Here is a 12,619-nt window from a genome sequence, read left to right on the forward strand (position 1 = left end):
AAAAAAAAAAAAAAAAAAAACAAGCAATGGGGAGAGGATTCCCTATTTGATAAATAGTGTTGGGAAACCTGGCTAGCCATAGGAAGAAAACTGAAACTGGACTCCTTTCTTACACCTTATACAAAAATGAACTCAAGATGGATTAAAGATTTAAACATGAGACCTAAAACCATAAAAATCCTGCAAGAAAACCTAGGCAATACCATTCAGGACAGAGGCATGGGCAAAGACTTCATGACTGAAACAGCAAAAGCAATTGCAACAAAAGCCAAAATAGACAAATGAGATCTAATTAAACTAAAGAGTTTCTGCACAGCAAAGGAAACTATCATCAGAGCGAACAGGTAACCTACAGAATGGGAGAAAAATTTTGCAATTTATTCATCTGACAAAGGGCTAATATCCAGAATCTACAAGGAACTTAAATAAATTTACAAAACAAAAAACAACCCCATAAAAAAGTGGGAGGAGGATATTAACAGACACTTTTCGAAAGAATACATTTATGCAGCCAACAAACATATGAAAAAACAAAAAAAGTTCATCATCATTGGTCATTAGAGAAACTCAAATCAAAACCACAATGAGATATCATCTCATGCCAGTTAGAATGGCAATCATTAAAAAGTCAGGAAACAACAGATGCTAGAGAGGATGTGGAGAAACAGGAACACTTTTACACTGTTGGTGAGACTATAAATTAGTTCAACCATTGTGGAAGACAGTGTTGCGATTCCTCGAGGATCTAGAACTAGAAACACCATTTGACCCAGCAATCCCACTACTGGGCATATACCCAAAGCATTATAAATCATTCTACTATTACGATACATCCACACATGTTTATTGCAGCACTATTCACAATAGCAAAGACTTGGAACCAACCCAAAGGCCCATCAATGATAGACTGGATAAAGAAAATGTGGCACATATACACCACGGAATACTATGCAGTTATAAAAAAGGATGAGTTCATGTCCTTTGCAGAGACATGGATGAAGCTGGAAACCATCATTCTCAGCAAACTAACACAGGAACAGGCAACCAAACACCGCACGTTCTCACTCGTAAGTGGGAACTGAACAATGAGAACACATGGACACAGGGAGGGGAACAGCACACACCGGGGCCTGTTGGGGGTGTGGAGCAAGGAGAGGGATAGCATTAGGAGAAATATCTAATGTAGATGACGGGTTGATGGGTGCAGCAAGTCACCATGGCCCATGCATACCTATGTAAAAACCTGCATATTCTGCACATGTATCCCAGAACTTAAGTATAATAAAAATAGTAATCATAATGATAAACAAATTAGAAAAAAAGAGTGTATCATTTAGAAAAAGGAAAGATAGATAAAACAACTCAAAGAAAACTCAATGTAAAAAATCTAAATCCCTGAGGGGATACACCCATGTTAAGAATAATTAGAAATGACTATAAATCTGCTCAATATGAATTGATGTCAATGAAAAATATAACTATTGGTTAATGGATGGTATTTTATTAAGAATATTTTCACTATACCATATAGAAGACATTTTCTGTGTCCTTTGCTTAAAAGTTTTTTATCAGATTTCCAAGGGCAGAAGAAATTACTTTCTATATTAAACTTTTACACATATCTACACATACATATATACAGATACAAGTGCATATGGCCTTTTATGATCCAACTTTGGTGCTTGAACAGGTGATTGAGGCAGCAGAAGAGAAGCAACATTTGAAACAATGTTCAGAAGTTATTAACTTGGAGCAAGTTGTACATGGAGCAAGTTTTGGATATATAAAGGTCACTAAGAAGCCAGTAGTGGTCAGATTAACAGAGAACATTAGTTTCTGGAGATGGCAGAGTCACCAAGAAATGAGCAGTAAAGTTTGCATTGATCTCCAAAGACAGTCTTGTTAGTTGTGTTAGTAACATCTGCAGAGTTTCTAGTCAGTTGAATTTGTACAGACCGTTCCTACCACTTCTTCCTCGGGGTCCCCTTGAACTGTCAGGTAGGTCACCCTAAACTGCTGCACATCGCTGTCAGAAATGTCCCATTTTACCCGCAGGCTAGAAGTGGTTTCATCACCTACAACCAGGTTTCTGATTCCTGTCTGGAAAACTGGAATAAACACAACCAAATATTAAAAAACTTTTAACCCATCATATTCCAAAATGAGCCACAGAGACTACCTGTGGGGTGACAGCAAGCATCATTTAATGTATCCCTGTAACATAGATGTATATGAGGCGAGAAGAGCTCAGCTGTGGTGCTTAATGGGGAGGCAAGATACCTACTAGCAGCAAATAAAAGTGGGATTAAGAGATGCTTACAAGATGAGGCCATGGAGCCCTCAAAACTGTCAGTTCTGTATATGCACTAGTAAAAAGAACTGGGAAGAAGCCCTGAGACTAGAAAAACAGGCAGTGGAACCCAAAGTGTGGTCATGAAAACCTCACACTAGTGCTCTGTGGACAAGTGGGCACAGTGGGCCAGATCTTGCCCACCTCTGTGTGCAATCCAGCATCCAACACACATCACAATCACCTACCCTAGCCCCCGTTTCTGTTCTAACACTTGTGATTCAAAGCACAAATCTGCACTCAGGTTGCCTTTATCCATTCAGCCCACACAGACACGATCTTTTTTCTGATACTTGTCCAAACTCCTTTACCCATGTTTCCTGGCACATTTGTGCTCACCTCAAGGTGTCTGCTCCCTTACTTGTCACATTTTCTTTTCTTTTCTCTTCTACTACCAACTTCATTTCCCTTTGACCATCTCTTCTCATTCTCCTTTCTCTTCATTCATGTATTAATTCATTTAGAAAATATTCATTGAACTTTTTCTGTGTGTCAGACTGTTAGGGCTTTGGTTTTCATACAGTTATTAACTCAACAAAAATAGTAAAAGTGTCACAGGGGAGGTAGGAGATTGACATTTACCTGGCAACATTGCAGGGGGGCTACCAGGCAATGGGAATGGGAGGAAACGTCTCACATTCAGGGCAAGGAGTTTGGGATGGAAAGAGAAAAATAGGGGAAGCATAGGAAATATGGTTGAGGCCAGGAAGGGAAGCAGGACCCAACTAGGAAGGATCTTGGATGCTATGAAAAAGACTTCAGAGCACAAAGAAGGCTTGATAAGGATTAACTGAGGAATGAATGAATCAACGAATGGGTAATGGACGACCACTGAAGTGTCTTAGAGAAGTAAATAAACGATATTATCAAACTTCTGTTTTACCAGGTTGACTCTGACAACTAGTTGGAAGGTGTATTGCAGTGAAGGGGAAAGCTAAGCTGAGAGAGGAAACAACTAATGTAGGAAAAACAATAGACCAGCCAAGTCTCAGTTACCCACACAAATGCAAGGAAAACATGATAAGAATAATTCTCAACAAGACCAGGCATGGTGGCTCATGCCTGTAATTCCAGAACTTTGGGAGGCCGAGAAAGAAGGAACATTTGAGCTCAGGAGTTAAAGACCAGCCCGGGCAATATGGCGAGACCTCATCTCTACTAAAATTCAAAACAATTAGCCAGGCGTGGTGGCACATGCCTGTAGTCCTAGCTACTTGGGGGGATGAGGCAGGAGGATCGCATGAGCCCAGGAAGTCAAGGCTGTGGTGAGACTTGATCATGCCACTGCACTCCAGGCTGGATGACAGAGTGAAACTCTAAAAGAAAAGAAGAGGAATTCTCAACAGAGAGCAACAGAAGTCACCGAGATAAAGAGGAAAGCAAAGACCCCTGGGGAGGCAGCTATGTTAACATTCCAGGTAAGGTACATGAGCATCCAAGGCAAAGATGAAAGAAGTAGAGTGATGTATCAGTTAGATCAGTTGACTAGGAGATCCATAGTGGCAAGGAAGATGTTGAGAGGCTCTGAGAGGTGTGAAATTTGAACCAGTATGCCAGAAAAGGAAGGGCGGGTCATCTATTTTCCTATTTAATAATAAATAAAACCAGGATAACATAATATCTGTTTACATGAAAATTTTAAAGTGGGTAAACAGGCTACTATTTGACCTTACCTGAAGTCACAGGCGTGGTAGGCACCATGGTTGTAGCTGGTTCTGTCCAAAAACTGTCAACTAAAAGCAATATATTACTTAAAAATGTTGTAAAAATAATAATTGTCCATTTTTATATAGCATTTTGTAGCTTTCAAAGAACATTTCACCTATATTATCTCACTTGCCTGCCACAACAAACATGACTATGGTTAGAAGACCAAAGAAGTGAATTGTAAGTAAGACAGACATACCTGTTCCACAGATAAGAGACTGAAACCCAAAGAATGTTAAAGTTTCTCATCACAGATACCAGGCTTCACATAAACATTTGAACTACATCTACAGAATTGTGAAACCACCCAATTACTTTGAAATAGGGGCAGAGCCATAGTAATTAAGGGAAATTAGACAGTGCTGTAGACCAAGTTGTGAAAAGGCTGCCAAACAGGACCACCATGGAGTGCAATGTGCTTGGACAAGCAGGGCATCTTCTATTTCTTACAGCCACCATGGGCATACAGCAGAATGAAGTACAGAGATGAAGATCCTCTTTTTAGGGTCAACACACCCATCCACTTGGTGCTGGAACACTGCCTGCCAACAGTTCACAGCTCTGAGAACTGTCTCGCCTGAGTTCATGGCCTCTGTCAGGGAATGGCTCACCTCCAGCAACTGGGGATGCAAGGGTATGAAGTCTCAGCCCCTTTGCCTCTATTTGGGACAACTCAGAAGGGTCGCCCCAGCATTAGACCTCCATTATAATAAGATTAGCTGAGAGTTCAGTTTCAACTTCTTCCCATGCCCTTTCCTGCTGTCCTCAGGTTTTTACATAACCATCTCTCAACTGCACTCTTCAATAAACTTTCTGGCTGCAATTTTCTGTCTAGAATCTGGTTCCAGGGAACCCAGGCTAAGGCAATTTAATATGTGGTCAATACCTCATATTTTAAAAATGAAGAGATGAATGAATCAGCGAGTAAATTTTGTACAAGATTCTTGGAACCAAAATCAACTTGGAAAATTCCAGAAACTCTTTGACATGTTGGCCCTAGGTTTATTTGTTTGGCAATCTATTCATTTGTGAATTATTTTATCCATTCATGCATACATCCATTCAGCTATCCACCCATCCATCCATTCGATGGGCATTTATTCTACAGTTAACATGTGCCAAGTACTGTGCTAAGTCCTGGAAAATACAATGGTGAGCAAGACAGATATGGTCCCTGCCTTCATGTTGATCATTGTCTAGGAAGCTAAGATACTTCACATACTGGTTTCATTGAAGGTGAAGATACATGAAGAATTCTGGGGGGGAAAGAGAAACTGAAGTTTCCATAGCCAAGGATAAAGCAGATGGGGAAGGAAGTTGATGGGGTAAAGAGGGATTGTGGGAGCAGCTGAAACGCATCGTGGCCAGACCAAGACTTACGTGTGGTCCCCACAGCAGTCACCACCTCACTCTCGCTTCCATCATCAAGTACGGCCAATAGTGAAACTTCATACTCCGTACCGGGCTCCAAGCCTTCAATAACATGTGAGTCCTGCTCTTCTCTCAGGACAACCTGAAATGTATTTTGGTGCTTAGTAACTATGCTTATTTGAAAAAAAAAAAGAAAAGAAAAAGTGTTATTCTGAGCATAAGCAAGAAACAACCAATCATAAAGAACTCCAAGGCTGTCGAAGTACATTTTAAGGTCAAGTCAGAGACTTGATTCCTTTCAATCCCCTCAGCAAATAAGTTATTAATATTGCAAAAGTGACATTTTACAGTTGTATTAAATGTCATTTGTTAAAGTCAAAGAATCTGAAAATATATAAAGTATATAACTAAAGCTCTGGCAACAATACATCATAATATTAGGAAAATCATATGATTTGACATTTCTAAAACTCCAAGCCATGCAAAATACTAATTACTTCTGTGATTCGTAATATATTTTGAAGTGAAGACCAACTCCAGCAGCAGTAGGTATTCACTAATGCTCCGGATTAATTTTCAGTCTGTTTCAGACAACTCACCTCCTCGGTCTTCCCCCCATAGACTGGAATCCACATCAATTTGTGCAGCCCTTCATCAGCTGAGAGGGGATGCCAGGTCACCCTAAAACTGTCTGTCGTCACCTCATCAATTTCTAAGTATTGCTGGGCTGGAACTTCCTCTGTAAACCAAGGAAGGAGATTTTGTTAGGGAAATGAGAAGGCAAGAAAGCCAAAACCCAAGTATCTCCCAGGGGTGTAGAAGACTCTTTGAGGAATCTTTTGCTTTACGAAAGCACAGGGAAGAAGGAAACCCAGGGCCCATCAGTCCAGGGTGGCCTTCCATTTCTGTTTCCAGCATTCACCAATATCATAAATTAGGGAAATCATGGAAATAACAGATCTTAAAACTTTTCCAGTAATTTCTAAAACTCTTAGCTTTTCTATTTGGCTGTTTTCATTAACTATAAAAAACAAGAGTGGCATATTCATTTTTTAAAAAATATTATTTTCCAAGTATCTTCAGGAAATTAACAAAATAGTGCTCTAGGGGCGGGCCCCCTAAGAAAATGCTTCCTTTTTAGTTCTTTTTGGGCTTTAGTAGCTAAATCGCTCCCCCTGATATTAATCCTGGAAAAAGAAACCTTCAATCTTTTACTGTACAGTATGGTGGTCATCAAGAAATGAAATAGAAAATTAATCAGGCCATTCCACTGTTTCGAGAGTTATATACTTCTGAGATGTACAACAGAAAAGTATAAGCACCCAACTGCATCCCCAAAAAATAAATTGTCAAAGAATTAGTTTTTATTATTTGAAGCGCAGAGTTTTCTAAAAAAAAAAAAAAAAAAGAACAAACAAAAACACAAAAACCCAACTTTTTGATAGGACACCATGAGAATCCCAACTAGAATCAGCCTTCTGGAGATTTGGTTAAATTACTGAATTTTTCCATGAACATTATTTCTCAATCCAGCTTCTTTTTCATCTCTCTCCAAATCACCTTCTCATCTCCCCAGTAAAGACTACATTTGTTTCCAAGTGCAATCAATGATAAGTTCAGAAAGCAAATAACAGAATTGTTGCCACCAAGAGACAAAAAGTGGCTACAGGATACATATAGAGAAGAAAAATAATGTATTCATGTCTTACATTTAATTTTAGGGTTTAAGATATCACTTATTATTATATGAAGATTTCAGGCTCCAGGAAAATCACTGACTGATATATTGAGCTATAGTACGAGACTGTCATTTTTGTAGGTCAAAAACTGTTGGATATCAGCAATTTTGGAAATTCAACCTAATACACACACTCTTTGAATGGAAGAAGGATGTAGAAGTTTTAACTAAGGAATGAAAGTAAAAGGTATAAGATTAGGAAGAGAAAAACATACATTTTTAAAAAAACAGACCTTTTGAATTTAGGTGGTCTTTTCTCTCTCTTCCTTACTTTGATAAAAAATAATTAGCCAGTACACATATTAGTCATCTGGTTGTTTATTTTTTAATGATAACATAAAAGAAATCAAACTTAAAATTCAATCTCTTCAAAATCACAAATAAAGAAGGTGCTCCGGGTTCTGGTTTCTATATATTAACAGCTACTCTCGAAACTTTTCAAACCACAATGAGGCTGCTTACCGGTGGTAAAAACCCCAGTCAGAGGCTCTGACTGTCCTTCATCATAGATGGAGAAAATAGCAACAGTATACTCTGTGAGAGGTGTCAAGCCCTTCAGAGGGAAGGTAGTAATAGGATCAACTTCAACCTGTCAAAGAAAGAAGTCATAATAACAGCTCTATCTAATGCTCTCTAAGTACAGGAATCATTTTATTACTGTCTGTAGCTCACTTAGCTGACAGCACAGTTATAAACACTGCAAAACAAATTATTGAATTATAAAACCAGACAGTTTATGTATGAACATTTCTGATCTTATACCTTTAGATAAACCACCAGTTAATTCTCAGGACAACTTTGCAATCAATATTCTTTCCATTCATGCCAGACACAAAGTGCAGACAACTTAAGAGGCAGACATAAATACAGATGTTTCCAGTAGATCTGCTAGTAGCAGTCAGTTTTTTGCTTCACTGCCTGAGCTCTGCTGGCCCCATAGCTAAGTAATTCACAATAACTCCTACAAGAGTTGTACAGGTGAGCAACGATGCTGGGAAAGAATTGGGGAACATTAATACTAAAGAAAATAGTAAATATTTGAAACATTCCTCTATCTTCCACAGAAAGACATATTTGGTGAAAATATTTTTCAACTTCTTTGGGGCATATGAAAGATGAAATCCTGAGGAATGGAGATCAAGGGTGTAAGAAAAATTCAGGATTAGAAAAGAGAACTTGACAACAAAAAACATACATTGAAAAAAGAAACTATAAAGTAAGAGGAGATGGGTGGGTCGGGCGTGGTGGCTCACGCCTGTAATCCCAGCACTTTGGGAGGCCGAGGCAGGTGGATCACTTGAGGTTGGGAGTTCAAAACCAACCTGGTCAACATGGCGAAACCCCATCTCTACGAAAAATTAAAAAATTAGCTGGGCGTGGTGGTGCGCACCTGTAATCCCAGCTACTTAGGAGGCGGAGGCAGGAGAATCACTTGAACCAGGGTGGCAGAGGTCACAGCAAGCTGAGATCATGCCACTGCACTCCTGCCTGGGTGACAGAGTGAGACTCTGTCTCAAAAAAAGAAAAGGAGATGAGGGCAGGGTCTAGAAGGCACCCTCAAGGCAAGAGAAAGAACAGATTAAGCTTTGTCACTGAGGGGTTGGGCATGGGGCTGCAGCGCTGCACAGTACAGGGTGCATATTGTAGACCACGTATATGGGGCCCACACCTAGGTGTTTCACATATATTCTCTGTTAATCCTCACAAGGACTTACAATAATGCATAATGAGGTGCCCCCACTGTGATGATACTCTGGAAAATTTAAGAAATGACCATATTTACCTGAGAGCAACCTCTGCCAAAAATAAGCTCTGCTTAAAATGTTCTCATGAGACATTTCAGCAGAGCAATAAGATCTTTTTCTCTGTTGTTGTTTTTTGGAGACAGGTTCTTGCTCTTGTCACCCAGGAGGGAGTGCAGTGGCACAATCTTGGCTTACTGTAACCTCTGCCTCCAGGGTTCAAGCTATTGTTTTGTCTCAGCCTCCCATGTAGCTGGGATTACAGGCGTGCACCACCAGGTCCGGCTAATTTTTTATTTTTAGTAGAGACAAGGTTTCAGCATGTTGGCCAGGCTGGTCTCAAACTCCTGGCCTCTAGTGATCCACCCACCTCGGCCTCCCAAAGTGCTGGGATTACAGGCGTGAGCCACTGCACCCAGCCAAGATCTCTTATTTATGGTACTATCAGTGACTAATCCTGATGTTACCTGAGGTTCAGGGGAAGGTCACTAAGCTCAACACTGTATGTGTTTGCTCATGGCAAAGTAACCTTTAGCAAAATATAAAATGTCACTTCCCTACTTAAACCTTCATTGGCTATCTATTGCACTCTGAATCAAAACCAAGCACCCTGAGATACCTCATGGCCTTCATAATCTGGGGCAGCACTTTTTCTTTCTGCCATACTCCAGTGGCCTGTTGGGCTCCAGCCACACTGGCTTCCTTTCAGGTCCTTGCCTTTCCCACCTCAGGGCCTTAGCACATGCAGTTCACTCTGTCTGTGACCCCATTCCCCAGCTCTTGTCAAAATTAGGCCTTCTTCCTCTATCATGACTATGCTTAACTAGAACCTCCTCAGAGGAGGCTTCTTTTTCCACCTATGTTTCCACCTATAAGTGGGGTTATTCTCTGACACTGGTCTTGTTGTTTCCTCCTTGGCACCAGTGGCAATGTGAAATTACTTTATTTACCTACATGTTTATTGTCTATCTCCTGCATAGAGTATAAGCTCCTTGAAGGCAAGAACTTGTTTAGTTTCTTCACCACTGTATGTTGAATTATATTTTTGGAGTGAATAGAATAAGTAAATTAAAATGAAGATGAAGGCACCAAAAAAACTATTTCTTAAAAGAGGTGAGAAAGGTCTTCTCTAAACTAAGGGCCAGACTAGAAGCCATACACACCTCTAAAGAATCTACACCTCTGTAGGTCAAAAAAGAGTGCCAACCTTGGAAAAAAAAGAGCTGTCATTGTACCGTACCATTGTGCTGTACTGGGCCTCTCTTCTGGAGAGGGCCGGAGAACCCCAGCCTTCCCAGACACTCTAGCTGAGGGGTCACACATGGACATGAAGTCATCCTAGAAGTTCTGGTCCAGTCAGACTCCCAGATGAATGCATGAATCACCCCAGCTGACACCACATGGCAGAGTCCAGCTGTCCCTGCTGAGTTCTGCCCAAGTTGCATGCTCCGAGGCTGTATTTTAAGTTGCAGTGTTGGTTACACAGCAATGGTTAATTGAAAGTATGGATTATCTTCTTCTAAATCAGGGATTGACAACATTATAGGTCATTTTTAGCACTTACTGTTTACTGCAGCCTGTGAACTGTCTGCATGCTTTATATGCATTCACTTATTTAATCCTTACCACAATCCTGTGGGGGAGCTAATTATTACTCCCCATTTGAAAGTGGAAAATGAGATTCCAAAATTAAGGAACTTGCCCAAGGGAAAAACAGCTAGTACACGGGTCTTAAACACAGGTGTTTCAGGCTCTAAATCATATGCTCTTAAACACTATTTAAAGTATGGTTCCATTATTTAAGCTCACAGAAAATACAAATCCATGTTAAAAAATGTGAGTTCAAGACATATTTTCCTAACCTCTAGTTACATATTGCTTTCTGTTGTTTTGAATTATCATGGCTGAGATTTATTGAGCACTTACAGAGTCAGGGACTTGATACACATTGTCTTATTTAGACTTTCTCCCACCCACCTTCACCCACCAAACCCTAGGTGCTTTTACAACAATTTTCTGAAGGAAAACCTAGGTCCAAACAGCTTAACTAACTTGCCCTGAGCCATAAAATTATTAACTGGAATGTCTAGTTAGGCCTTGACCTTGTTTCTAAGTTTCGAATCTGTGACAAATAGGAATTTTGCAAAGATATCAAACATACACAAAAGCAGTTAAAATCTAGGTACTGGATTCTTAGGTACACCAAACAGGAGAAAGGACTAAAAGAAGAAGTGTGTGTGTGTGTGTGTGTGTGTGTGTGTGTGTGTGTGTGTGTATCTGTTAAAAGGATCTCGTTTATTAAATATTTGATGCTGAATAGACTATATTTTATATAATTTCAGCATTGATTATTTTATTTCATCAAATAAAGGCCTTTAGGTATCATTTATTTATATTAGTTAAAATTTCATGCTTTAAATGATTAGTCCCAGAACTGATTTTGCTGGTAGTATTTTAAGATGTAGAAGAAAATTTGAGGAAATAATAACAAATAACCATGATCTCATTGTTATGCAACTATTTCTGAGAAATATCCTCAATCAGTCTAGCTAAAAGTTTAACTTCAGCCTAATTTTGGAAGGGATGTAGAAAAGGCCCTGATGAGGAACAAGGGATTTGGGCTCAACTCCAGGCTCTACTGCTGAGTCACTGCTACTAGGAACTGGACTCTCAAAGTCCAAAACTGTGGCCTTTGCATTTATAAAACTCAAATGGCAGCATTTAATTCTCCATCATGTTTGTGTACTTCCAAAATCTTTTCATAGTAAATGCTACCTGAGATGACTTCTGTCCATAGTTTGACAAGTCATACTTTGTCAGCATTTGGTTCTGTAAGGATTACATGAGGTTTAGAGCACTCAGAACAGTGCCCGGCTCATGGGAAGCACTCAACAAATGTTAGCCACCATTATAATCATCACCATCATTATCATCATGGTCATCATCATCATCATCACCATAATCATCACCATCATTATCATCATCATCACCGTCATCATCACCATCATCACCATCATCATCATCATCATCACTATCACCATCATCACCACCATCATTATCACCATCATTATCATCATCATCACCATCACCATCACCATCATCACCACCATCATCACCATCATTATCATCAGCAGCAGCAGCAGCAACATGGACATTTGTTGAAATACTTGTTTCATTTTTCCTCCTGGTCTCCAAAAAGTTGGGGAGAGGGGTAATGCAGAAGAGATACAGAGGGAGGAAGAGGAAGGGAGAGAAGGAACATGAGAGGAAATGAAGCAGAAAATATTGAGTGTAAAGCAAAAGTGTTAATAATCAATTGCATGGGCCAGGCACGGTGGCTCACACCTGTAATCCCAGCACTTTGGGAGGCCGAGGTGGGCAGATCACGAGGTCAAGAGATCAAGACCATCCTGGCCAACATGGTGAAACCCCGTCTCTACTAAAATTACAAAAAATTAGCCGGGCATGGTGGTGGGCGCCTGTAGTCCCAGCTACTTGGGAGGCTGAGGCAGAAGAATGGCATGAACCCAGGAGGCTGAGCTTGCAGTGAGCTGAGATCGTGCCACTGCACTCTATACTGGGTGACAGAGCGAGACTCTGTCTCAAAAAAAAAAAAAAATTGTTGCATTGTCTATAAATAGAAGCTTAAATTCATAGAAATTAAAGCAAAATCTAATAGAAATATTCATCCTTAAAATTATATATTCTAAA

General features: G+C 39.9%; 1 protein-coding gene across 1 annotated transcript in view; it reads right to left on the reverse strand.

Moving 5' to 3' along the window:
• COL14A1 (collagen type XIV alpha 1 chain) overlaps positions 1-12,619 on the reverse strand; it is a 260,476-nt gene that overhangs the window by 148,597 nt on the left and 99,260 nt on the right. Inside the window, 5 exon segments of the mRNA XM_017847514.1 lie at positions 1,957-2,108; positions 4,024-4,083; positions 5,438-5,570; positions 6,028-6,167; positions 7,629-7,755. Of these exon segments, the coding sequence (XP_017703003.1) occupies positions 1,957-2,108; positions 4,024-4,083; positions 5,438-5,570; positions 6,028-6,167; positions 7,629-7,755 (612 nt within the window).

The sequence above is a fragment of the Rhinopithecus bieti genome, unplaced genomic scaffold (genome assembly GCF_001698545.2).
Source record: "Rhinopithecus bieti isolate Rb0 unplaced genomic scaffold, ASM169854v2 scaffold_28066, whole genome shotgun sequence".
NCBI classification, from domain to species: domain Eukaryota; kingdom Metazoa; phylum Chordata; class Mammalia; order Primates; family Cercopithecidae; genus Rhinopithecus; species Rhinopithecus bieti.